Source organism: Lonchura striata, chromosome 17 (assembly GCF_046129695.1).
Source record: "Lonchura striata isolate bLonStr1 chromosome 17, bLonStr1.mat, whole genome shotgun sequence".
Taxonomy (NCBI): Eukaryota; Metazoa; Chordata; class Aves; order Passeriformes; family Estrildidae; genus Lonchura; species Lonchura striata.
Window position 1 is genome coordinate 9,433,845 of NC_134619.1, and position 26,535 is coordinate 9,460,379.

At 55.6% G+C, this 26,535-nt stretch overlaps 3 protein-coding genes and 1 long non-coding RNA gene across 5 annotated transcripts; 2 read left to right on the forward strand and 2 right to left on the reverse strand.

Moving 5' to 3' along the window:
- The first annotated feature begins 4,817 nt into the window (after nt 1-4,817).
- Nucleotides 4,818-7,290, forward strand: SYS1 (SYS1 golgi trafficking protein). Its single transcript, XM_021527907.2, has 3 exons — nt 4,818-4,999; nt 5,597-5,664; nt 6,248-7,290. The coding sequence occupies exons 1-3, from the start codon at nt 4,838-4,840 to the stop codon at nt 6,486-6,488; spliced, it is 471 nt and encodes a 156-aa protein (XP_021383582.1). The 5' UTR covers nt 4,818-4,837; the 3' UTR covers nt 6,489-7,290.
- Nucleotides 7,291-10,303: 3,013 nt separating this feature from the next.
- On the reverse strand, nt 10,304-14,452 carry LOC110469308 (neuritin). The gene is made up of 3 exons (XM_021527905.2): nt 14,369-14,452; nt 13,829-13,976; nt 10,304-11,288 (listed from the first exon to the last, which is right to left on the reverse strand). The coding sequence occupies exons 1-3, from the start codon at nt 14,409-14,411 to the stop codon at nt 11,063-11,065; spliced, it is 417 nt and encodes a 138-aa protein (XP_021383580.1). The 5' UTR covers nt 14,412-14,452; the 3' UTR covers nt 10,304-11,062.
- Nucleotides 14,453-16,949: 2,497 nt separating this feature from the next.
- On the reverse strand, nt 16,950-19,199 carry LOC144247188 (uncharacterized). Its single transcript, XR_013340900.1, has 2 exons — nt 18,962-19,199; nt 16,950-17,254 (listed from the first exon to the last, which is right to left on the reverse strand). It is a non-coding gene; the product is annotated as an uncharacterized LOC144247188 (long non-coding RNA).
- DBNDD2 (dysbindin domain containing 2) lies at nt 18,033-25,782 on the forward strand. Of its 2 annotated transcripts, none has more exons than XM_077787026.1 (4): nt 18,033-18,199; nt 23,442-23,597; nt 24,275-24,418; nt 25,186-25,782. In XM_077787026.1, exons 1-4 carry the CDS (start codon nt 18,193-18,195, stop codon nt 25,392-25,394), a joined length of 516 nt encoding a protein of 171 aa, XP_077643152.1. In that variant the 5' UTR covers nt 18,033-18,192; the 3' UTR covers nt 25,395-25,782. The 2 variants fall into 2 exon arrangements, with proteins under 2 accessions (XP_077643152.1, XP_021383579.2); XM_021527904.2 differs by lacking the exon at nt 18,033-18,199 and adding an exon at nt 18,642-18,768.
- The last annotated feature ends 753 nt before the right edge of the window (nt 25,783-26,535 follow it).

Genomic DNA, 26,535 nt, shown 5'->3' on the forward strand with positions numbered 1-26,535 from the left:
CTCTCTGGAATAATGCAGAAAATCTGTGGGTATATGACACTTAGAGCAACAAGACAAATGGGCCCGGAGAGCAAAAATGCACCACTGAGATGTGCTTTCCTGAAACTTCACCACAAAGGAGAGAGGCAGAAGCAAAATAAAATTAATGTTGAGAAACACATTTGTTCTGGGCAATGAATTCTCACATTCAAGGTGTGCCAGTTGCATTCTCCATATAAAAATTACAGCTGGCAGAGAAATAACACAGGCTGGCCACCATTGTTCCTAACCTAGTGCTTAACGGTGAAGGATTACCTAACCCTCATGTTGAAAATCAAAATAAACTGCTGTCAGTTACCAACACAACACAAACTGCTGGAAGTGGAATGGAGTGTCCAAATACAACACATTTGGAGTGTGAAGGGAATCTCACTTTTACATGGCACATCAAGAAATGTCTAGATAGTCTTGAGAAGACCACACACAAGGCCCTTTAAACAACTTGATCATAAATTCTGTTGCACTAATCAGGAAAAGTGATTCTCTAGTCAAGCTCAGCCCAGTTCCTACAGCAAGTTTTTAAAAAATAGGTTAGAGCAGGATTATCAAGCAAAAGGAAACCTTAAGTAGAGTTTTAAAAAATCCCAACTTCCAAAATCCATTCAGTACACAGAACTCTTTGGAAAAACACAGCTGCACACCACGTGGGTGGAGGAAGAGGAGTGAATGAAAACTCTCATCCCATGGTTTGAGCCACTTAATGTTGAATTATTCTGGAAATGTGTGCTCTTAGCCTTGCTGTCCCTCTAGCAAAGGTGACCTTAGCACAACTCCTACCTTCCAGTCAAGAGGGAAATGAACTCCAGCAAAGGTCATTCAGACAGCACCACCCTTTGTACACCAGCTGGTAAAATACAGACCACCTAAATAAACAGCTTCCTGTTTTAGGCAGTGATTCCTGGGGAGGAAAACAGTACGCTCCTAGCTATTTTTTATGTAAAGAATCTGTGGCTAAATAGGGAACTCTTTTTCTACACTCCTGATAAAGAAGTGACCACAATAGTTTCATGTGATCTGGGTACGCCCTCAAGTCATCAGCTGTGTCCTGGGCGTATCGCCTGCTTCTTCCACCTGCTGCTCTTCACAACACGCAGGTGGCACACACACAACAGGCATTGGTTGAAAAGGACGTTCTAACCAGAAGTCAGGCGAGCAGCACCCACTGTGGCACCCTAGAAATCATGGTCTCTGTGTTTCAACATCCTTTTCCTCTTTAACACATTTCCTTCACAGCTGTCTCCAACTTTTTTTTTTTTTTTTAACTAAAGGGGAAGAAAAGAGAAATTAAGAAAGCTGTTTCATTCTCCAATACTGTGTGTTTTCCAGGTCCACTTTAAACCTTATTCCACAGAGCAGGAGTGGGGGGACAAGGTAGCCCATAGGGAGAACACCTTCTTTTCCAGGAGAAGGACACATGCTTCCCTCCCCTATGCTGGAGCAGCCTGGAGAGGAGAGAGAGCCAAATCAGGAGCAGGAACGAACAAACACGACCATGAAAAATGCTGTCACAAAGTCAGACAGGAAACAAGTTCACAAACTGGGCTGCAGCTGAACCACAGCAAAATGTCTTTGCAGCACAGCACTTCCCCGTGTCCATGTGGGTACTCTGCCTGTCCAGGGCAGGAGGGACCCCCAAACCCCACCTCAGGCCCAGCTGCTGCTCTGGCCATCCCATACCTGCAGTCACAAGGGCAGCAACCGAGCAGGGAGGAGCCTCAAATTCCAACACAATTCAACACCTCCCAAAACACCTGCTTGTATCGTGTATACCATGGACTTTTGGATAAGTCAGATATTTGTCTGGGGAAAGATACCCAGCAATGATACCAACAGTCTTACCTTACACTAGCTTGAAGTTTTAGTTAGCTTTGTCTAAACTGACAAATTTTTTTTGGCAAAGTTAGTCCTATGAGGAACTATACAAGAAAGAGGTAAGTGAGAATTAATATCTAAGCCATGGCTTGCCTATCTCTGAAAGCCAATCATGGCAGATTTCAGGAAAGGAAACCAATTTCTACTAAAAATTAAGAGAGGAAGTGTTGAGTGTCACAATTTATGCTCAGCGATGTGCTGGCAGCAGACAGCCCCGACAAAGCTGGGATTTTCCCCTGTTCATTTCTGCACTGGCTAAGGCTGGAGCTCCTGCAAAGATAAATTCTCCAAAGGCCTAAGTGAAAACCCAGCAATAGTGGCCCATGTCCACCAGACATGTGCTTCTGCCTTGCACAATCTTTCCTAGGAGATGCTCCGGGAAGAGGGAACAAAATGTGTCAAACCTGGCTCAGCACAGAAATTCACAGAATGAGGAAAGGAAAACATACAGCAGAGCTGCATAGGGAACTTCCCATAAGAGGCATGGAAAAAACGTCACGAGAGCCTGTCAGAGATCATAATCTGTGTTCCCATAGCCACCATATTCCACACCCACGGCTAATGTGAGCCTACCACCTCCCTCAGAACCTGGATTCCCCTCTTTATGTCTTCTCTTCTTTTCCAGGTGAAATCGACTCTTGTGGCAACTCCCCATCGACCGAAACAGCCCGGGGGTGCCTCCTCTTCTTTTTCCAGCAAAGATTTTATCTCCAAAATGCTCCGTTGTCGACACAGCCTTGGGGATTTCGCTATTAAGTCAGTGACAATTCTTATACCTGAAGCCAAGCAAGCAGGACAGCTCACAACAAGCCCCAGCAGCCAAGAGCTGCTCATAGAAAGAGTACAGTGGAGCATGGGGGTGTCTGGCACCTGGCCATTTCATGAAGAAATCAGCACAAATCAGAAGAAACCTCCCAAAAGAAGTCAACCCAGCCCTGTAAAGGAAAGGTGCTGCCAGGGCACACCAGGACTCAGAACAACATCCTGGTACCCGATGGCCTAAATCTAAAATGAACACAGCTGGGCAGCAGCTGCCAGGAGCCTCAGCCCCTACAGGAACTGGCCTGGAAATGAAAGGAAATACCCGGGGACAATAATTTCTTGTATGGTTGGTATTTGTGTCTTTAGCAAGGGCTGCTCAGCCAAGTTACTGAACACACTGACACCAGTGCAGATGGGCAGGGACAGCAGCTGGGGAAGCCTTATCTCCAAAATCCTCTGCTGCCCCACACAGCCCTGGGAATTTCACTGTTCACACAGTGACAATTCTCATACCTGCAGCCGAGCAAACACCGCGGCTCACCGAGGCCACCAAACCGAGCCGCCGCAGCCAAGAGCTGATGGCAGCAGGGCTACGGGGGAGCACGGGGGACTCTGCTTCTTTGTAATGACTTTTGTGGAAGTTCCTGAAGGACCCGAGGCAGGGCAGGACGGGGCGGGGGCGCCCTTGGCAGGCACGGGAGGGAGCTGGGGCTGGACACGGGCACGGAGCGCGGCCGGGCCGGGGTCGCACTGCGAGTCGGGGACAGCGCCGGGGTCGGGATCGAGCAGGGTTGGGATAGGGATAGGGATCGGGATCGAGATCGGGACTGAGTGGGGTTGGGGACACCAGAGAGGTTGGGGTCGAGATCAGGATCGAGCAGGGTCGGGATCGGGATCAGGATTGGGATCGGATCGAGCGGTGTCGGGATCGGGTTCGGGATCGGATCGAGCGGGGCTGGGATTGGGATCGGGATCAGGATCAGAATCGGGATCGGATCGAGCGGGGCTGGGATCAGAATCGGGATCGGATCGAGCAGGGCCAGGATCGGGATCGGGATCGGAGCAAGCAGGGCCGGGATCGGGATCGGGATCGAGCAGAGCCGGGAAAGGGATCAGGATCGGGATCGGAGCAAGAGGGGCCGGGATCGGGATCGGGATCGGGATCGGACCAAGTGGGGCCGGGATCGGGATCGAACGGGGCCGGGATTGGGATCAGGATCCAGATCGGGATCGGGATCAGATCGAGCGGGGCCGGGATCGGGATCAGGATCAAGCGGAGCCGGGATCGGGATCAGGATCAGGATCGGAGCGAGCGGGGCCGAGATAAGATCGGGATCGGGATCGAGCGGAGCCGGGATCGGGATCAGGATCGGACCAAGCGGGGCCAGGATCGGGATCGGGATCGGAGCGAGAGGGGCCAGGATAAGATTGGGATCGGGATCGGGATCGGAGCGAGCGGTGCCGGGATCAGGATCGGGATCGGGATCAGGATCGGAGCGAGCAGGGCTGGGATCAGGATCGGGATCGGGATCGGGATCGGAGCAAGCGGGGCCGGGATCGGGATCGGGATCGGGATCGGGATCGGGATCGGGATCGGAGCGAGCGGGGCCGGGATAAGATCGGGATCGGAGCGAGCGGGGCTGGGATCGGGATCGGGATCGGGATCGGGATCGGGATCAGGATCGGAGCGAGCGGGGCCGGGATAAGGTCGGGATCGGGATCGGAGCGAGCGGGGCTGGGATCAGGATCGGGATCGGGATCGGGATCGGAGCGAGCGGGGCCGGGATCGGGATCGGGATCGGGATCGGGATCGGAGCGAGCGGGGCCGGGATCGGGATCGGGATCGTGATCGTGATCGGGATCAGGATCGGGATCGGGATCGTGATCGTGATCGTGATCGGGATCAGGATCAGGATCGGGATCGGGATCGGGATCGGGATCAGGATCGGGATCGGGATCGGGATCAGGATCAGGATCGGGATCGGGATCGGGATCGGGATCAGGATCGGGATCGGGATCGGGATCGGGATCGGGATCGTGATCGGGACCGGAGCGAGCGGGGCCGGGCCGCGGGCGCGGCTCGGGGCGGCAGCGGGTCCTCCGCCGCGCCAGGGGGCGCTGTGGCGCGGCTCGGGGCGCTTCCGTCGCGGGCGGCGGGCGGGCGATGGCGGCGCAGTTCCGCAGCTACGTGTGGGACCCCGCGCTGATCGTGGCGCAGATGGTGCTGCTGCAGGCGGGATACTACAGCTCCCTCGGGCTCTGGCTCGCCCTCCTCGGCACCCTGGGCAGCACCGGGCCCTCCCTCCAACAGGTGTTCAGCGACGAGGTGAGGGCGCGCCCCGGGACGGCGCCGTGGGCACAGGCCCTGGCGCGGGGGGCTCGCTGGGCAGACAGAGCCGCTGCCGTGTGGGCATTGCCGGGGCCGGGGACAGCCCCGCCAGGCAGCACCCGGTGTGCTGCCCGGGTAGCAGCCCCCAGCACACAGACCTGCTGTCTAGTGTCTGGCTTTACCAGTATGCAGGTAAAGCCGTCCCTCTGAATAGGTGTACCCCGGGGTACAGACAGCACTGCGGTGTATGGCGGGTGGTAGCCCCCATATAGAGACAGACACCCTGTACAGGTGGTGCCCCTGTGGAGAGAGAGCACCTCGCTCTGTAGGTGATACCCCCTTATAGAGACACCCTGTACAGGTACTGCCGGTATAAAGAGCTCCCCTACCCCCTAGAAATAACCCCAGTATGGACACACGGCCTCCACCCCCAGTTTAGTGGTTCCCCTCAGCACAGAACCAGACCTTTCCCGTAGGTGCCCCCAGACAGACAGACAGACATGTCCAGCTGCTCCTGTAGATCCTGATCCATGCAGGGCTGTGCCCCTCGGGCTGCGATTTGTGCCGCGGGTTCCTACTAATAGTCCCATGTAGATTTTAGGCTTCTCAACCCCGCCGGGGAGGCTCTCCATGATGGCTTTCATCCTCAATGCACTCACCTGGTAAGTCTGCAGCTAGCTGGAGCACCTGCATCTTGTCCTTTTGTACCATTAAGCTGTAAAAGAATTCAGTGTGGTGTACTGCCTCTCTCCAAACACCTCCCAAAATCCCTGTGCCTTCTTAAGCATGTTTGCCAAGTGCAGTTGGGAGCTGCTGACTTGGCTTTCTAGAACCTGGAAAAGTCATTTCACTTCACTGCCTCAGTTTCCCTGCTGGGAATGAGACTTGCTTTTGTGGGAGATTTTACTAAAATTTAGAATTAATGGATCTCAGCAAACACTGATCTATAAACACTAATGTATTTTGCCACTGCACAGAGATTACTAGAGGAGATAGGCAGGAATTTATAAACTATTTTCTGCACTAAAATCTCATTTTCCTGCCACCATGTAATTGAAAAGCTGTAAGCCTGTAAGTCTTGCTGCAGCAGCCAGGAGAGAGGTCAGAAACAACCTATTCTTAAAATGTTTGAAGTAGTTTTAAACCCACTACATAATGAGCACTGACAACTGCTGATAGCTCTTGCTGCAGCACCTTTCCCATAGGTCTGGTGGAGTTCATTAATCTGTTGCCTTCACTCTGCAGTGCTCTGGGCTTGCTGTACTTCATCCGCCGAGGGAAGCAGTGCCTGGATTTCACCGTCACCGTTCACTTCTTCCACCTCCTGGGCTGCTGGATCTACAACTCGCGCTTCCCCTCGACGCTGACGTGGTGGCTGGTGCACATCGTGTGCACGGCGCTGATGGCGGCCATCGGGGAGTACCTGTGCATGAGGATCGAGCTCCGGGAGATCCCCCTCAACTCCGCCCCCAAATCCAACGTATAGACTGCCTGCCTCTGGCAACACCACGCTGCGTTTGTCATTGTTCCCAGCACAATGCATCCGATGCCTCAGAATCATCCCTGAAGAAGCACAGCAGGTCTGTTTAGACTTTATGATTTTTTTTGGTTTTTTGGACCTCAGTGACTGCATGAGTGTGAGCGTCTCCTCTGGCATCGGCTGACAGCGGGGGAGGAGCAGATGTTTATTTTGTTAACACAAAGTATTAATATGACTGTATGGAGAGTGTGCCCTAAAACTCTTCGCTCATGAGACTGTTAAAAGCCAGGTAGCAAAACTCGGTGTGTGAGGAGCATTTGGAATTTAAGGATGTGGGAGTACCCTGAATGGGTAACATGATGGTTAGCTCTTCTTGCTGGAGCTGGCACAGTGAGCAGTGGGGCTGGGAGCTGCTGCTTCCAATCTGTGACTTCTTTGGGCTTTGCTTGGGAAAGAGTCAAGGAAATGAATGGATGGGGAGAAAGACAATAGTTTTACTTACCTGAATCACCAGCTGAGACACTAAATAATAACCTGCAATGTTAGATGGGTTTGTTTGCTGTTTCCATGTTTGATACATAGAGGTGACAGACAGCAGTTTGCTGAAGAAATCTTTTGTAATAATAAAAATATAATGTTGCTGTGAGTGTTACGGCTCTCCTGGGAAGCTGAGCACTTCAAGAAATACCACGAGTGTTGTATCATGGCAACAGAAGGATGCAGCCAGAGAACACTTGGCTGTAAGGTGCCCGCTATCTGGGGCACATAAAATTTCCTACAATAAACATTTCATACCTCTGCTCTGAAAGGAAGGCATCATTGAGTGCTGTCTTGGGAAGTCAGCTGGCATAACCCCACTTCAGAGGGAGTGTCAGCAGTTCAGGATCTCGGATCTCCACATGTCCAGCCTGAGCCTGGAGCTGCCCTGGGGAAACCTGCAAAAGTGTCCTGGAGCCATGATGCTCTTCCCCCTTGGATGAGCTTTCCCATCAGGCTTCAGCAGTCCTGCAACAGGTCTTGCCTGGTAGAGGTGATGTGAAGTAAGAGACTGTTGTTATTTCTTGAATATTTAGAGGTCCTTCAAATAAACTTCACCAGGCAGGGACATCCCTTTACTGCTGAGGGTCTGGAGTTGGGTGATTCCTCCAGATCCAACAGCCCAAGCAAGCAGCCACACATCCAGCCTGGTTTCCACAGAGGGATGGCCATGTTGTGCAGCCCCAAACGAGGACAAAGCCTGGTCTAGAGTCAGATTTTTCTCCTGTGCAGCATCTTGCTGCAGTAGCTTCCTTTGTATGTTAATATTTGTAAGTTTTAATTTGCATAAATAGTTTGCTAATTCAGTTTGTTGAGAAGTGGTGTGATGATGTGAGACTGATAAACTCTGAAGCTGCTCTTTTGAGTTCTGTTACTAGGCAGCTGAGCTGTATTTCAATCCCTGCTCTCGCACTCAGGCACTGTAAATGGGGGCAGGATGACATCCTGCTGCTTTACATTCTCAGCAGGTCTCCAGAGGAGGATTTCTGTCTAAACAAATGTAACCAGCACTTTTTATATTGGGGGATTTCACCAGGAGCCCATCCTGACCAAAGCCCCTGTAAGCAGAGCTTCAAACAGCAGCAGCCTTTCAAAGGGAAGAGTTTACACAAGTGTTTCTCTGGACAGGAGCCAGCCTGGAAGGCCACCCCGAGGTCACTTCCTAGGGCTGCCCCTGCAGCAAGACAATCCATCCCTTCTCAAAATCTGCTCGTTTTTCACGTACAAGAATACTTGCCTTTATCCCAGTCACCTCAGCCTGGATGTAATCTGGTCTCCAGTAGGTGCCAGTATCTCCCTCAGAAAGGAGCAGGGAGAGTGCTGTGCTTGGGTTCAGGGCGTGGAGCAGAGGGCAGTGCTGCCTCGGGGTGACAAGTACTGGCGTGCTGTTAGTCATGTTTTAAGACTCCTTTGGGGTCATTTTGTCCTCTGCTGCTTCTTGGTGCTATTCTTGAGAAAGAACATCCCAGTCCTGCAGGGACAGGGAAAGCTTGCAGGTTCACTTCAAGGCTTAATACCACACCAAAGCCTTGTGTGCACTCCTGTGTTCAGGGCTGTTCATGAGGCAAGCGGGAACTGAAGATTAATTACAGTGAAATTAAGAGCAAGGAGACAAAGCCACGTTCTTCCAGCTGTTTCCAGAGCTGCTGTGGGTCTCTGTTAACACAGCTGCCACCTTTGTTCCCCTGCAAGAACAGAGGTGAAGACTTTGGACTAAAGAATCCTTAACCTATTTCTTTTTGAGTACATGAGATACGCTGTGAATCTGGAAATCTGGAGACAGCTTTGTATCTGGAGAAACTCACAGCAAGGCCATGAGAAGAACCCTTGACAAATGGGGCTTTAACACTGAGCCTGCAGGACATCCCAGGAGCTGCACTGCATCAGCATGAAGTATGCTGCAGGATGAGAAATCTTTCTGAAAGGCTGCTGACTGCCTAGGAAAAATGAATCTGTGTATTGCTTTTTTTTTTTTTTTTTTTTTAAGGACTTCTACTTTAATTGTCCTAGTCATAGAGGAAGTTCTGCTAAAAATGAAATACTGATTGAGGAAACTCATCACTCTCATACTGTGAGACCTAGTTTTCTCTCACATGCTTTCAGTCAGATTTAGAAGCACCTTTGGCTTACAAAAAAAAAATTCTGCTGCTCCATACCAGAACAGTGGCAGATGGTCTTTGTTTATCAATGAATCTTTTGTGTGCAATAGTTGAGGGATTTGCTTCCAGGGAAGATATGTCCCAAGACCTGTTCTTCTCAGAGACAGTGGCAGTGGCAGTCAGCCATTTGCGTCCATGGTTTTGCAAAAAGATTTCTTGCCAATCTGATTCTTTTACCTTTCCTTTCCCCAAAGCTGTTTCAATGTAGAAAATTTTAAGAGAGGAATTGCCAAAGTCAAAGAGAAGGCAAGGCTTGTGGGATTTTAGGGGGCTGTGCTTACTTGTCCTTTCTTAACGGCATTAAACTGTTGTTCTAAACAAAGAACAGGTACAGGATTTGGAGCCAAAATATTCCAGTCGTGGTTGTACATGATTCTCCCCTGCTTCAGCTTCCCCCAGTCACTAAAGTTAACAGGGGAAGGGGGAACAGGATCAAACAGCAAACAGTGCTGTTGGCATGGAGTACAAAGAAAGAAATGAAGCATCCGAGTGGTTCACTCCAGGTTTTACCATGCTCTGATTTACCCTTTCTCCACTGCTCGCCCTAAGGCTTTGTGCCCCAGATGCTGAGTACTGAATACATAAGCAACAACTCGTGCACTGAGGTGCTATCTGAACACCAGCTGCTCTGCCCTGGCTTATTTCTTGGAATTTGCCCCAATTTCTTCATTATCTCCTGCTGCTGCTGCAGGAGCAGAGGGGTGAGGGATAGTGAAGGTAAGAGGAAGAACACGTGAATGCCAGAGGAAAGCAGCATGACCCAACACCACTGTTAGGAAAAAGATCCTTTGCTCTAGAAGCTTGCCCACTGCCTGGAATGCATCTGGTAGGATCTGTGGATTAGCCCTGTTTCCCTGCTCATACTGAGCACACACCCCATGGCCCTGTGCATCCAGGCAGGACACAGAGATCCATCAGCATCCTTAAAGCACAGACTGCCTTGGGCTAACCAATAATGTTGTGTTTCTCCAACATGCTCAGAAATCACTTGCAAACACCCCTTTGTTCCACATACTTCCATACTTGTGCTGAAGCTGCAAAACTGACAGCACTCTGAGCCACAAAGGAGACAAGAGGAGACTGTGATGCCGAGCAAGAGCCAGGAAAATAACTTCTGCCACGCTGTTGGCTCTACAACAAACTTTAATACTCTGGAATTACACACTTCTACCCACAGCTGCTTACAGGTACCTTGGGGAAAGCTTTAAAGCAGAAGAGTTGCTATAAATCCCTTTTGTCCTCCTAGCTTGATACTCCCCCCAAGTATTTTTCACCTCTGTCCACAGAACAGGGATTTACACATAACACAGAAGTTACTCAGGAATTCAGATGTGTGCAAGAGAAGTCATGCAACTGTGATTATTGTTCAGCAGGGGTTTTACCTTGTCCTCAAAGAAGGAAGGCCAGTACAGGACAGACACCATCCCCTGTACCTCATGGAGCAGTGGGGAAAATACCCATTTTTTGAGTGCCCAAATCAAAACCCTGGAGAGTTTATCTGGTGGAAAGAGTCAGCAAAATAAACAGATTTCCTTTCAGTTGCCACAGAAGAGTGCAGAAGTATCCAGCATTCATCCTTTTTCCAGAATTTATCATTTCTCCCCAAGTCCTGTGCCCTGTATTTACAAGTTCCCAAATCTCCTGACAGCCAGATCTGTGCCCGTGCCTTGAGGCAGAAGTGGGAGAGGAGTTATTCCAAATTACAGAGAAATTTCAACACCCTGGAGATGCTGCCAAGCTTTTCCATGTCTCACAGGCGCAGGATGGAGCCAGGAGTTTCTGAGCTCCACGCAGTGTATTCCTCAAAGGTTTGGAAAATAGATCTGAAAGGTGCCACACCACACATTGCCACCACTTTTGTTGGGATACTCACAGAGCTGCAGTTTATAAGTTCAGCCAAGTGACGATGAGGGGCATGCTGAGGATGGAAATGTTGGGAACGCGGGTCCAGGCAGAGCTTTGGGCCATGCTGGGGCTGCAGAGGTGGAACAAGCTGCCTTGAAATTTGTTTTTTTGGGACTCCCTTCTCAGCATCTCCCAGACAGCTGCTGCTTCCTTCTGGCATTCCCAGAGCACTGTCAGGGTACAAGTGTGGAATTCATCCCAATACCTGCAGCCAGGGAGACACCACACTGTCAGCCCCTTTGCACTCCCAGAGTGCAGGATGCCAGGCAGAGCCTTGCTGCCCTGAGCCTGCCCTCTGAGCAGCAGCAACCCTTGTGTTTTGTGCAAGTTTCCCAGACTATTCATCCCCTCCATCATCTGCCAGAGCGTCTTGGCTAAAACTCCAAATCTCAAAACACTGAAATTATTTATTCCTTTTTTCTCCCCTCCCCGCTTTTCTCTGGAAGTCAATAAAATCCATTATTTTCCATCAACAAATGTTTCCCTGAGTATCTCACACAGGCTGCAAACAAAGGCCCAGCACATCTCATTCATCACTTTCTCCAAGCAGAGTCAAGGGCAAATGGGAGCACAAAGCACGGAGAAGGACAAGAGCTCCCACAGGCTGTCTCAGCTTTTCCTGAGGTACGGGCAGGGGCAGGAGGAGTTATTCACTGTGTTCTCATTAGAATCATCTCCATTTATCTGCTGGGTATTACTTTCACAAGTAGAAGCTGTTCAGTGGAAAGAGGCTTTTGGAGACTACCAGAGGGAAAAGACAAAACAGACAAAGCTAACCTGTGGTCCTGCAGGAATAAAGCAGGAGCTGCTCTGCTGTTCTGTCCCACATGGGCTGGGGCTGGGCACCATGCCCAGCTCCCTGCAAGCTGGAAGACAGGAGTCTAGAGGACAGGAGCAATTGCTCTGACACCTTCACTGTGTCTGCCAACACACAGGCACACATGTTACCCGTCAGGAAGGGGATACAGTCCAGCTGGCTGAGAGGGGACACTGTGCACCTGAAAAGGACAGCACGGTGCTGAGTGCACTGTGCTGGAGATGACACTTTGTGCAGACAGGCAAACCTGAGCACTCTGCTTGCTTAGACCCGGGGCTTACGTCAGAACGCCAGCTGTGAGGGAGTTCATTAAACTGAGTCACTGTGGCAGAATAAACGTCCCCAGATAATGAGAAAAGCTGGTGCCAACCCTGGCAACCTCCGGCGCTCGCTCCCGATCTGCAGCAGCAGCAAGCAGCTCTGACAGGTAAGAGTTAAACCTGACCCATGTCTTCAGGCAAGACAAGCTCGGGAAGGTGAAGGAGAATGGCAGCTCCAGCCTGGATCTGCTTTCAGCTGGGAGGGCAATTCCCAGTGTTTCACCCTTCACAGCCCCCATCTGCTCAGGCAGGCAGGCTGCTGGCAAGCACCTTGCTGGCCGGCTCTGGGGTAGCTCTGCACACTGAGCTGGGACACCATCAGCCCCCCACAGCAACTTCTGCTTCCCTGTCCATCCCTCCCACCCTCCTGGAGAGGGGACCAGCTCCAGAAATGCAAGCAGCAGTGGATAAAGCTGAGCATCAAAGGCAAATAATTCAGAAATACTTCCTGGCAGGAAGCTGGGACATCATCAGATTCCTGTCAGGGAAGATCCCAGGACCTCTTTGGTGATGGTCTGTGCCTCTGACTTGCAGGAAAAACTCAGCTCACATGTTTCACATGAGCTTCAGCAAAGGAATCTCTTCTCCAGCAGCCAGCAGCACCATGGGCTGAGCTGACTGCTAGGGTGTTTTCTAATACCCAGAAGCCTCCTTTAAAAAAAACCCCAAACAAACCAAAAAGGATCAATTCTGTCCAGACCAGAGCAATTCCCATTTCAACCCACCCTAGGCAGGCCTCATAGAGGCTGGTTATATTGATCCAGGCTGTCTCCTGGAGAAGGGGGAATACAGAGCAGGTCACAGCCTGCAGGGTGGTTTCCAGCAGTTCAGAAAGCATCACCCCCGGGCACTCAGCCCTCCACCTTGCTCTGCCTGGTTTCCACCTCCCCCAGGCACGTGAGTTTTCCTTTCATTTCCATCTGCATTTCCTTGTTACTCCTGTTACAAGGAACTTAAAACTTACTCCCCACAACTTACTCTGGAGATGCAAAGCTGCCTCCATTTATCTCTGCAAACATTTTACGTCCGCCTTGCTGCTTCACCTCGTCTGCATTTTAAGCAGACCTTTCCCCAAATCTGCCCAACACAACCCCTCATTGCCCAGCTTTTCTTCAGTTCTTTTAAAGTTAACATCCTCCCAGTATCATCATTTCAGGACACTGTTACAAACTTGGGCAAACCAGGACTGGGACAAATCCAAGCCTGAAGGATGAAGGGTCTAGACAGGGAGGGAGAAGGCTTGTTTTGGGCCGCATGTGGTGCCCAGTGCAGGCTGCTCCTGGGCGCTGGGGCAGAGCAGCGGGGTCCAGGGGAGATTTTCCTGGAATGCAGAGCGATTAGGGTCCCTCCAGCCCCGCTCCTCCTGGCTGCAGCCATGCCGGGGCTGATGGGATCAGTGCTGGGGGCTAGAGCTGCTGCCAAGGACCAGGGATACAAACTCCGATGGGAGACAAGTAGGAGATGGATGGGTGGACAGACAGAGAAAAGAAGCTCGCTGTGTCAGTCTGAAACCGGAGTGAGATGTGGAGCACATGTGTGTGTGCAGGCACGCCGGGACTCAGGAGGGCAGGACTGCCAAAAGCCAGGCTGGCCACGCACCGTACTCACCTGCAGACTCGGTGCAGCCCCTGCAGCTCGATGCCCTCCTCCTCCTCGTACGTGGCCATGCTGTCCCCCAGCTTGAGGACGCAGTCCGAGAGGCCGCGGTAAGCGTCGGCGCAAGCGGGTCCCGCTGCCAGCAGCCCGGCCAGGTGCCCTGCCAGCACCGGGGGAGCGGAGTGAGCACCGGCACCTCTGGGGACCCCTCCCCGGGTGCCCCGGCTGGGCGAGCGGCCCCTTCCACGCAGGACAGCCTCGAGCCCCCGCTGCGCCCGGCTCTGCCCGGCGTTGTCGGGGTGGACACGGGGCGAGCCGAGCCCAGTCAGCCCGGGCTGCCACCCCCACACCGGCACCCCCGGCCCGGGGCGGGGGACAGCGGCGGCGGGGGCGGACAGCGGCCCCGGCAGCGGGAGCCGCCGGGGGGAGCCGCGCGGACCCCGCCCGGACGAAGGCAGAGAGGGAGGGAAGAAGGGGACACATCATCGCATCGCCCCCTCCCCGCGGACACCCCGGACACCGCCCGGTCCCCCCGCCCGGGCATCCCCTCACCCAGAGCGAGGAGCAGCACGGCCGGGCCCCGCCGCTGTCCCATCCCTCCGCCGGGCTCGGGCTCCAGCCCCGCTCCGCTGCCGGTGCCGGTGCCGGTGCCCGCACCTCCGGGGCCGGCGGCGCTCCCCTCCCTCCCGCCTCCGCGGGGAGGGCACCCGTCCCCAGTCGCCGCTAATGAGCGGCTTCGGCCGCGGCTAATTAAGGAGGGGGCTGGGCCGAGGCCATCGAGCGTCCAGGGACACCCCCGGCCCCTCGCCCCGCGATCCCGCAGCCCCGCACCTCCCCGCATCGCATCTCGCCGGGGCTCTGCCAGCATCCACCGCTGCCCACACTCTGCATCCACCTCCAGGAACCAGCGCCCACGGCGCCCCGCTAGCAGCACCCTCACCCTAAAGGCCCCCACCCCCTGCCCACCACAGCCGCTGCTGCCCACTCAAGGTGCGGCAAGAGTCAGGGACATGGGACAGTGCCCGCTGCCAGCAGCAGGATTCCGGACAGGGCAAGGAACTCTTTGCTTGGCTTGAGTCTCTTGAACAGCACAGGAGAACACAATGAAGGGTGGGAAGCAAAACCCAGAGCGTTTGAAAGGTCAAAAGACTAAACATCAGAGCCTACAGCTCCAAAACCTTCTGCCCAGACCCTGGCTCAGTAATTCCCAAGGCTGCATGGCCTTTGTGGCATTATTTGGGATTTTGCATGTCTGTGGCTTGATCCCAGCTCTTGCTCCAGGAATCCCTTTGGCTCCAGCAAGAAGGGGAACAGAAAGTTTCCTGCCTGCTTTGGTGGCATTGCTGTGGAGGCTGGTCATGTCAGCCCCCTCTCTTTGCTGGGGATAGCTTTGTTCTTGGAGACACTGCTTTGCACCAGCTCATGAACATGACTAGTACCAGGACCCTCATAAGTGGGACTGCTCTGTGCACAGGTACCCTCACCCCCGGGGCAGCTGTGCCACCACAGCCAGACACCTCCAGCCCCAGGAACCCGGAGCAATTGGAAACCACAACTCTGCAAACACTGCATGTACCCAAATCTAATGCAAAAAGAGCTGGGGTGTGAAAACCAAATACTATTTCTTTATGAAAGATCAACAAAAACAACGAACTACAGCATTTATTTACAGACAAGTGCCACATGCTGCAGCTTCATCAGTCCTGGAAGAAAAGCAAGCAGCATGGTCATCTCAGTCAGGCACATTTGCTACCAGTCTGGACAGGTAGGGGAGAGCCTGGCCCAGAGGTATCACCACATGCCCACAGCTACCTGCAGGGTCAAGCCAGCCCCAAGGGCTCTTCCCAAGAACCTGCACAATGCCCCAGGACACACAGGGTTGCTCCACGGAACTAAGAGCAAAGTCTGTGGAGAATAACTCAGCTGCCCATAAACAAGTGGGATATGATGAAGAGGAAATTCCTCTGGGACAGGCACCCTCTATCAGCCGTGCCTGCTCCTTCTGTGGCCGAAGCTGGTGTCCTGCTGCCTGCACAGCACCTCCCAGCCCTACCTACTCTCCTGCCAGCAGCTGGCAATCAGGAATGTCTGTATGGCATGGGGCCTGAGGACATGGGGACATAACACCCCTGGGGCTTGGCAGAAGCCTCTCCCAGCACCACACAGGGACTGTCAGCACTGGGACAGGGGGTTTTCCCTCGGGACAGGGCATGGCCAAGGAACCGGCTGACTCCAAGCATGGAGAGGTGGTGCAAACCCCATCCAGGCTCCCCCCACCTCGCCTCGCCTGCGGAGATTCTCGTTTCTCGGCAGCCACATTCCTCTGAGGGTGTTTATGGTTTTTCTGTCTCCCCGCTGTCCCAGGCTAAAATCGCCCCTTTTAAGGGAGCCACAGGACCACGGGCTGCTGGAGCTTTGCCGGCTGCAGGCTGCTCCCTTGCAATGTATCGCCTCATTTACTGGAAAAGCAGCCTTGCCTTGCCTTGTTTTTTTTTTTTTTCCTTGACTCCACAATTTTCTGATGGAGTCAAGCTGCAGCTCACTCCCAGCCCATCCACGCATGCCTCCCAGAGAATAAGATGTATTTTCACCAGCAAGTGATTCACCTGTGCCTGGAACTGGTTTGCCTTTTCCTTAGCTGCCAATTCCTCCGCAGCTCCATCCTCACCCCGCAGCTCCCTGACTCACCTCCCAAACCTCTAATAAAGGGGAAAAACCTGAGCAGGAAGGGCAGGAGGAACAAGTCACCTTACATTTTCTCACAGTGACAGGGGCACTTTGATGCTGCCCCCCCCGGGGTCTTTTGGCAGGAGCTGGACTGCGTGTCGTGGAGAGAAGAGGTGACATTCCAACCTGGGCTTGTGACCTGGATAAGGGGAGGGCTCTTGACACAAGACAGTGCTGTGAGCTTGCACTGGAGGCACAGGGGAGGCAGGGATGCTGCGGCAGCCGAGACAGACCCTGCAGGTTTCTGGCAAGACTTATTCTTAGGGCTCCGTACCAGAGGTGGAGATTCTCCACTGACTCCAGCATCACTTCTGTCCCCTCTCACCTTTTGGCCCGGAGCAGGCACGCTTTGCTACGTGTAAAAAAAAAAAAAAAAAAAAAAAAAAAAAAAATCATTATGTAGAGCTGGCTTGCCTGCAATGGTTTAATTGGAATAAAATGTGTGCCCCGCTGAGCGGCACGGCTTGTGCTGAAGAGCCAGGATGAGTCAGGCTCTGTGCCGATGATATCAGTGCTTTTCCAACGCCCTCCCGGCAAGGCAGGATGAAGGGGCCACAACAGCGAGGGATCTGGGAACGTGTCACTCTGCACGGGCAGCACCCACATGCGCCGTCCCCGCAGCGGGATTCGGGATGCAGTGAGCTCTGGGGACCTCGGGGTGCTCCGGAAACTCGTGTGCGCACAAACAGCCTCCACGCCTCGCAGCAGCGCCTGGTGCCAAGAGACACAGACGTGTCACATAGCAGAGACCTGAGCTAATTCCCCGGCCCTGCCTCCTCGCCCCTCTGCTGGCAGGGCCGGCCAGGGCAGGGCAGGGCAGGGGGGCAGCAGGGACGGTGCCGACAGGCTGATGCTGCCCCGAGGCCACACGGAGCTGTGAACAAGCCAGTGCCGGCAGGTACCCAGCAGAGATTTGGTCATGCAGATGCTCAGAGACCATAACCCCCCCCCCTCGTGCTACACCAGCTTGGTCCCCCCAAACTGCAGTGCTGGCATCCCACACCACGTGCAAACATCAAGCAGGAAAGACTAGGAGTGCATATGGATAGGGAGAAACATTTACGTGGACAAAATTCAAAACCACCGTGAAAGCTGAAGCCAGCACCAGGGTGCAGGCTCCGGGTACCCAGCACAAAGACGGTTTTCAGCAACAAGAGGTCCCAGGAGACATAGGGGGGACAGCAGAGCAACAGTAGCCAAAATAGAGCTGGGACACAAACAATACCCAGTTATCTTTTGTTATGCAGTCAGAGAGGGGAACACACTGAGAACGGGACAGGCGGGACACACCACAGACACTGGAAACTCCCTTCCAGTCACAGCAAAGGGCACAGTGGATGTCCCCCATTCCGGCTTGGCACTGACCAGGCTCCGGGCAGAGCTGGCGCTGGGCACGGCGAGGCACTGACTCACCCTGCTGAGACACAGGAAGGAGGCGGCGGCCAAGTCCTTGGCCCTGCCAAGGAGCAGCCCTGATGTGCAAGGCTGAACGTGGGAGAAAGCACCCCAGAGTGGGGTCTGCCGGGGATAAGGGTCTCACGAGGCCAGGAGTGAGATGGGGAGGGCCTATCAGTACATCATGCTGTCCTCTCTCCCGTGGGAATGCGTGAACTGGGTATTTTGAGAAGATAAGCAAAGAAAAAGCAAGCATGAATGGTAACTGTTCTCGCTGGCCAGGCAGAGCCCCTGCCTCTCCCGCCTCCCCCTGCCCACCTCCTGCCACGCGGGGCACAGCTCCTGCCGGAGCAGGGCACCTGCAGCCCACCACTGCGCTGATCTCTGCTGGGGCGGCTGTGCTGGGGAGGGACCCTCTGCAGGGACCCTTCTTCGGGGCCAGGGACCCTGCACGGGGGCACTCCGTGAGCACCGGAGAGGACCGGGTAGCGCGCACGGGGACCCTGCTCTCCAAGGGGGCTGGCGACCCTTCCCGGGGACCTTCTGACTCTGCCTGCGCACGGCAGACCCCATCCCCGCCGCAGGACTCCCGGCGGCCCCGGAGCGGCGGTGCGGGACCCCGGCGGGCGGCAGGCGGGAGGCGCGGCCGCGGTGCCGCGGTGATGGGCGCGCCGGTCCCGCCCCGCGCCGAGCGCCGCCCCGCAGCGCGGCTGGGAGAGCGGCGGCGGCGGGGGGGCCGCACTCATCCCCGTCCCCCGGCCCGGCCCGGCCCGCTCGCAGCAGCCGCATGTCGGGGCCCGGCGCGCAGAGCCGCAGCCGGCGGCTGCCCGGTAAGCGCCGACCGCGCGGTGGGCTCGGCGGGATGGGAGAGGGGCACCGCGCCGGGCGGGCGGGCAGGGCTCGGATGCCACATCCCGTCCATCCTCCCCGCAGCGCCCACCTGATGCCCCTGGCAAAGCGGCTGTGCCCCGCTCGCCGCCCCGCGAGCCTCCGGTCCCGGCCGTCCCCCCTCGCTGCACCAACCTGCTGCCGGCCCCGCTGCTTTAGGGCAGGGGCTGCGCGGGGAGCTCCGTGCCTGGGACGGGGATGCTCGGGGAGCGGGGGGATTTGAGGGACACCTGCTTGGGAAGTGGCAGAGCTCGGAAACCTGTTGGGTCACGGGCTTGTTTTGGAGCGGCACCGGCAGCCCTCAGAGCCCCGCGGCTCCCGGAAAGAGCGGATCCCCCCGTACCCGCAGGGCTGAGGATGCTGGGCAGAGCAAACTCCGTGGCGAGCGGCGGGGCGAGCGGCAGCCGGGGGAGCGGGGCTTGCAGAGGGGCAGCCTGCCAGGCACCGTGCCCGGGTCGCGCCTGCCGTGCCTCGGGCACCGCGCTGCTCCCTTCTCATGCTTCTCCTCGCGTGAAAGGAAGCAGGGCCCCGCAAATAGCAGGGTCTTATGACACAGCCTCTGCCGGGGAAGAGCTCCGGGCGGCAGGGAAGGATATTTTTAGTGCTGAGACGCAGGGGATTTGGAGATCGCTCGGAGGAGTGCGGGCGATGAAACCACGGCACACACAGGGGTTACGAGGTGTCGTGTCCTCTCTCCATTCCCCCATTCCCCCCACCCCCTCCTGCTTTTCCCAGCAAGCAGCCCTGCCAAAACCACTGCCTCCCTCGCACTCGGCCGGTGCATTTCCTCTCATCAGGACTACGGTTATTTTTTGCTGTGCTGCTGCAACACGAGGTCAGACGTGCCGATGGAGAACTGTGCAGGGCATTAACACTCAGGCAGCCGGCGTCTGAGCATCCCATCTCTGCATGGCCTGACCCTGCGTGATTGTCTGGGCTTTCCCAGCTCTCCTCTCCAGCCACTTCTCCCAAGGCTGAGGGAGCTGAAAGCCCTTGGGAGTTATCTTTGTTCTGCAGGGGTTGTGCTGAGGCAGGGTGACAGGGAAGGGCTTGCCACTGTGCACAGCCTCACAGAAGATGCCGAGGCAGTTGAGGAGCTGCACTGTCCCCCACCTATCTCCTTACAAACTTGGGGGGTGGGGAAGGTGCATTCTGGCAAGCTGGGGGCAGTGGGGCATACTGGACTTCTCTGGAGGAACAGAATCAGGGGTTTGGGCTCCAGGAAGGCTCAGGGAGAAGGGCAAAAGCCAGCTTACTTCAGCCCTTTCATTAATCAGAGAACTGACCTTTGCTTGGAGCAACCTCCCACTTAAACTCTGCTCACCTTGCCAGCACCTGCTGCTCCTTTCTACAGCCCATGTTATTTTTGAGGACCTTCTTCAAATCCCTCGAAATCTCTGCAAGATATTGCAGAGCTGTGGCCTCAAGAAAAGGCCATTCCCATTCTTTCTTGGCCTTGTGCCTTCACTAACAATCCTTCTCCCAACCCAAACACACCCCTCCTATTTACCGGCACAGAGTGGGTGTGCCAGGATCCCAACGGCCATGAGGGATGAAAAGCACATTCCCTCCCAGTGCAAAGGTACACCCTGAGCTGGTGCTCCCAGCATCCTCCAGCCCCGTCCGGCCCCTGCCCCATCCAAAGTGCATTCCAGGAGCTGCTCCTCTCCCGAGCCTGCTTTGGCGAAGGTGTGGATGGGAGAGCTGACAGAGCTTTGCCTCCCAAGCCTCCCACGCCTTTCCCCACCACAGCGTGGCCACAAGCCCACACAACGCGAGGAGTAGTGGCTTCTTGGTGTGCCCTGGCAGGGCAGAGGGACCACTGAGGCCATCGTCCTTGCCCACAGCCACCCTGCGGCCATCTGCCTAGCAGCAGGTGAGAAGGAAATCCCTGCCTGCCCTTCCTGCGGGGAATCCTGCCCGCCCAAACTCTGCAGCAGTGTTTGGCCCCAGCTCCTGTCCAAGCAGCGCTGGCGAAGAAGCCGTGAGAGCCGGAAGGATCGGAAGGCAGCGGGGCGCTCGGAGCCGCCGCAGCCGCGCTGGGCGGTTCAGCCAGCGGGGCAGAGCCTGGCTCGGAATGCTGATCAGCCTCCGACCCTCGGCTGAGCGGGCTGTAGTAATAACCATGACAATAGTAATAAAAGCCAGGCCACCAGCAGGTACCGACAGATCCCCCACGGTGCACAGGGGCCGCATTGTGTGTGCTAACGTGTCCCGCGGTGGGAACATGCCAGCGGGATGAGACAATCCCGCGGCTGACAGCCACGCAGTGTGACCGGCCGTCACACGGGAAGGGCCGCGGCAGGGAACGCCGCGCTCCTTTATGTCCCCGGCGAGGCTGCCGAGGGCAGCCACACTGGCAGGGCTGTTGGCTCGCCCTGGGCCCGGAAGAGCCGTGCGAGGGGGAAGGCTCCATCCCCGACTCTCACCGCGGTCACGGGTCAGGCAGGGCCAAGCGCAGCCCCAGCTGCTGACTCCCGCTGCCGGCGTTCCTTACATAATGGGATCTCAGTGCTCGTGCCCAGCTCCGCGACCAGCGCTCGAAAACAAGTTCATAAACAGGTCCTGCTAATTTCTCCCTCAAGAGAAACCCTGGCGCCCACAGGAATGCTGCCACCAGCAGCCGTCATCACTCTCCCCAAGCACACTTACTTACTCCAAGTATCGGTCACATGCTGGGGAGAGAATTAACACCCAGATCAGCCATATTCATGGCACTCAGAACAGAAACCAAGAGCGTTCTGGTTCACTTTGTATTTGCACTGCAGAGGGATATGGACACTGCTCCTTACCTCCACACCGAGATCCCTTTGGCAGGACATCCCGTGGAGAGCTGGTCTGTCACCCTGAATCCCAGAGCCAGCACAGCCTCTGCCCTGAGCCCAGCCTCCCTACAGCTGGAGCCCAATGGGCTCTCCTCGGTGAGGTGAACTGCGGCAGTTTGCCATGGATTCAGCACAGCTGGGCTGGGGAGCACAGCTCTGCCTGGGACAGCCAGCTGCTGAAGGAAGACAGCTCCATAATCGGTACCTTGATCACCCCCTCCTTGTCCCTGGCTTCATTCTGCAGATAGCACACGGAGGCCAGAGGTTTTTGCTGTAGCCCAGCAGCCTGGTGAGTTGGCTTTCCCAGGAGGAAAGGTTCACTGGCACCACCATCCTGGGCCCTGCACTGAGCCTCGGCACCAGAGCAGGCACCGGTGCTTTGGTCAGACACACCAAGGCAAAGAGCCCTTCAGGCAGCCTGGATTGCTGCCCCAGGCATTGCAGGAAGACGCTGAGCAGCCAGAAGAGGACCAGAGCCTCTTCTGGAGAGTGCGTGGTGAGTCGCCCTGAGTCACGGTGCATCCCCACATGGTGCTGCCAGCACAGCCCAGCCTGCCGGGGCAGGCACCTGCAGATGATGGGGTTTCACTGAAGGATGTCCCAGAAACAGGATGCAGAGAAGCCCTGGAAGAGCTCTCAGGAAGATGTGACACTGATCTCCATGACATCTCACCAGGCTCAGCACCTTTGTCCTACATGGTTCCTGTGCTGCTCCATGCTGCTGGCAGCCAGCTCCCCTGCTGTCCTTGCCCCTATTCCTGCCAGACAGGGTGGGGATGCTGCTCCCTCTGTTCCCTCCTCCCCAGCCTGGAGGAGCAGAGGGTTTGGGTCGTGCTCAGGCAAAGCACAGGATGTTTGTTTGGTTTCCTTGGTTATTACACTGCCTGCTCCAATAATCACATTTTCCTTGTGCTGGTTGGGCCAAGTGCAGCAGAAAGGAAATGTGGAATGGCTGAGGTCAAGCACCAGCCTGGGAACAGCTGGGGCCACCAGCCACAGCCTCTCTGTGCCACTTGAGTCCTTGCTATTTTGGGTACCCAGCACAAAAGGAAGCTAACCAAGACCGGGGATGCAGCAACAAGCTCCTTCAACAACAGCCCAAGGGCTCCCATCACTCCCTCCCGTGAGCTGGGGACACAAGCACCGGCAGTGAACTGCTTGAGGAATTACAGGAATGAAAATGTTTGTGCAGGCAGAAGCCAAGCTGGCTGTGAGCGGCGATGTGAGCAGGAGCCTGGAGCGTGGGTGCGGCTGCATTTATAGTGACGGTGGTGGCGGGGGTGTGCACAGGCAGGCTGTGCATGCGTAGGGGTGACAGGGTTGCCAGTTCCTTTCATTCCTTATACATCCTTCAGCCCAGAAAGCCTGGAGCACTAAGGCCAGCTCTTGACCCTGGGAGTTCCCCTGCTCGTTAGCATTCACGAACACCCTCTGTTTGGTAGCAGGGAAACTGAAACTTAGAAGTGTGCAAACCACGGCTGATCTCACACCAGCTCCCCTTCCCCCTTGATAATTCCCTTCAGCAGTTGTGAGCGCAGTGGATGAGCTCTCCATTCCTGGCTGCCCTGCACCTCAGGGGAGGGATCTGAGGCTCCAGCACAGCAAGTGCTGGTGACGCTGCTCTTCTGGTGTGCAACATCTATCCACAGTGACTAAACCAATGTGTGCTGGTAAAGCAGAGCAGAAGGGAACCACCAACCATGCAGCACAGCCATGCAGTGTGAGCTGGGGCAGGCAGAAGGGCTCAGACAGCCCTGCCTGCTTCAACTCTCCTCACCTTTTCTCCCCAGCTGACATGGAGCAGGCCCAGCGCAACCTGGATGCAGAGCAAATACAGCAGCAGCAGCTGAAGCTGCGGGACCGGCAGAAGTTCTTTGAGGAGGTTTTCCAGCATGATGTGGATTTCTTCTTCCCAATGTCTCACCTGCAGATCGAGCACCGGAGACGTACGTGCTGTGGGCACCAGCATGGGGCTGGGGGTGTTCCAGGGGACAGTGACACAGGGTTGGAGATTGGTGGGACATCCCCAGTGTAAAGTGGGTGTTCCAGGGGACAGTGACACAGGGTTGGAGATTGGTGGGACATCCCCAGTGTAAAGTGGGTGTTTCAGGGGACAGTGACACAGGGTTGGAGATTGGTGGGACATCCCCAGTGTAAAGCGGGTGTTTCAGGGGACAGTGACACAGGGTTGGAGATTGGAGGGACATCCCCAGTGTAAAGGGGGTGTTCCAGAGGACAGTGACACAGGGTTGGAGATCGGAGGGACACCCCCATCTAAACAGGACATGCATGTCCTGAGCCAAGACGGGACCACAGTGGCTGTGTGTGGCTGTGCCATGGATTACTCACACCCCTTCACCGAAGGCACATGGGTACCCAGGCTGGTGCCCTGTAGAGTCTGGCTGCATTTTGGAGCAGGGACAAGGACTGCAGTGACACAGCAGGGGCTTCCAGAGGGATTTTTCAAGGAAACATGATTTTTCTGGGACCTCTTATCAGCAAGTAGAATTCAGTTCCCTGTGGCAAGGCTGGTCTCCCACCTCAGGGTCCTGCCTGCACAGAGCTGATGGTGCCCTTTTCCTGGAACTATCACTCACCTTTTCACTGGTCTCTGTCTCTGCAGCCCCTTTAGGCAGCATTTCCTCCATGGAGGTGAACGTGGACATGCTGGAGCAGATGGATGTGCTGGACTTGTCAGACCAAGACACTGTGGATGTGTTTCTGGGCTGTGGGACAGAGGAGAGCAGCATTGCTGGGTCTCTGCCAGGTATGTGCAGTCCCAAGCCCTTTGTGGGCCAGGTTGGAAGCCCTTCCTGCCCGCAGTGCCCACACTGAGTCATTCCTCAGCCCCAGCCACCCTGTGGGCAGATCCACCCAAAGGCAGACATTGGTGCTGGGTGTGTGAACAACCCTCATACTGGGCTGTTCCACATCAGTAACCACCTCCACAGCCCAGACATACAGACCCCTGTAAATTCCTTGTGCTGCAGAAGACAGAAGAGCCCAGGCACTTTCCAAAGACTGTGAGTCCAATTCCCTTGTTCTGAAGCTTCTCTGGAGCACCCAGGGCCTTGTCACAACTCCCAAGGTCCCCTCCATGCTGCAGAGCTCATTGTGCTGAGCAGGAAGGCTGCAGAACCTCTCCACCTCCTAGCCAGACCCCAGGGAGCTGGGCTGGGGTCTGCAGGGAAAGCAAGGGGTGCCAGCACATTCCTCCCCACTCACACACTGTAGTGAGGTCAAATCAAAAGTCTCCTCGCCTGCTGCAGCCAACAGCCTCACACAGCATGGCTCTGAGCCATGTTTCAGGCAAGATGGAAGAGAATCCACTGCCAAAAACAGGGAAGGAATGTGCAGCAACTGCCCTGAGCCAAGCTGGGGGTGTGAGGTGGGAATGACTGCAGCAGCCACATGGGGAGCAGTCAGGAGTGCACAGCCCACTGAAGAGTGAGTCTTGGAGGGGCTATCCAGGAAGCTTAGGCAGCAATAAACCCCCAAGAGCCTTTTTCGTTCTCATATTGCTCTCTGCTCCAGGGGCAGATGCCAGCCAGTGTCCAGAGGAGATCACCCTGCAAGTGCCCAACGCAGCTGAGAGCAAGTCTCGCATTTCCTCCACGTCCTCTGCCTCCACGGATTTGAACAGCCTGGACACCAGCGAGGAGGGGGCCGAGACCCCCGTGGTGCAGTCGGATGAGGAGGACCTGCAGGAGGACAGTCCCAAAGAGCAGGTGGTGAGAAGCTAGCAGGCAGCTCTGCCCTGCTCCCAGCCTCCTCTGTACGGACTCACCAGCCCAGAAGGAAAGCTGCTGGTGCCCAGCAAACCCCATCCTGGACTGCTGCCCTGCCAGAGGGGAGAGATGGTTTTCCCCTCCTCTCCCTCCACGTGTTCTCCTGGCAGCTGAAGGAGAAGGAAAGGGGTGTTGTAAGCTCCCAAAATTAACTCTTCAGGCTTTGCTGCTAACACTCCCTGCTCCAACCCCCCCCACCCCTCAACATGCTAAGCATCCCACAGCCCCACCACCTCCAGAAAGCCATCCCTTAGAACCCAGTTCCCCCTGCCCTACTGACAAAAGTTCTGTCCAGACAAGCACTCGACGATGGCACAGAGAGAAATAACACTGATCTAACCAAGCAGTGGGTGTGTGTGTCACTGGGGGAAGCAGCACGGGGGATGAGGGTTCAGAGGGGATTGCAGGATGGAGAGCAGTGCAAAGCCAGTGTGCTCACTGTGCCTCCTGTTGCACAGCCCAGGGATGGCTCCCGTGCCCAGGGCAGGAACAGACAGCACAGACCATGGCAGAGAAGGGCTGTTGGTACAGCAGGGCACGATGGGGAGCAACTCGGGCTCTGCAGAGAGAGCCAGCACAGACACAGCTGGCCTGAGCAGGGCTGGGGTGCTCCCCATGAGCACAGTGGGGACTTCCCACACAAACGAGCAGAGAACAGCAGCAGCTGCTCCCCCAGTGCTGCACTCCTCACCATGAGGCCACTTTACAGCCCCTGCAGGCCAGGCCAAGAGGAACTGGGCACACAGCTGGCCAGAGGCCCCTTGCCACCATCAGTGGCCAGAGGCCAGGAAAGTGCTGTCCCTGCCCCTGCATCAGCACAGCCGTGGCCACCACGGGGAAAGGAGTCTGGGAGATAAGGAACAGAAGCCAGGGAATGCTCCTTATCCTGGCTGCTTCTCAGGGGGTGTTGAGACATTACTGCACTGCTCCTGTGTCAACCAACACTGTGTGGGACCAGCTGGAGTGCTCCATATCTGAGTGCAGCATAAATGTGTTGCATGTGCTGCCTTAAGCTGGGAAATTGATCAAGAAAAAAGGGCCAAGCTTCATGACTTTTCAGCTTGTAGGACAGTGACCTCCCTACCTAGGTACAGGG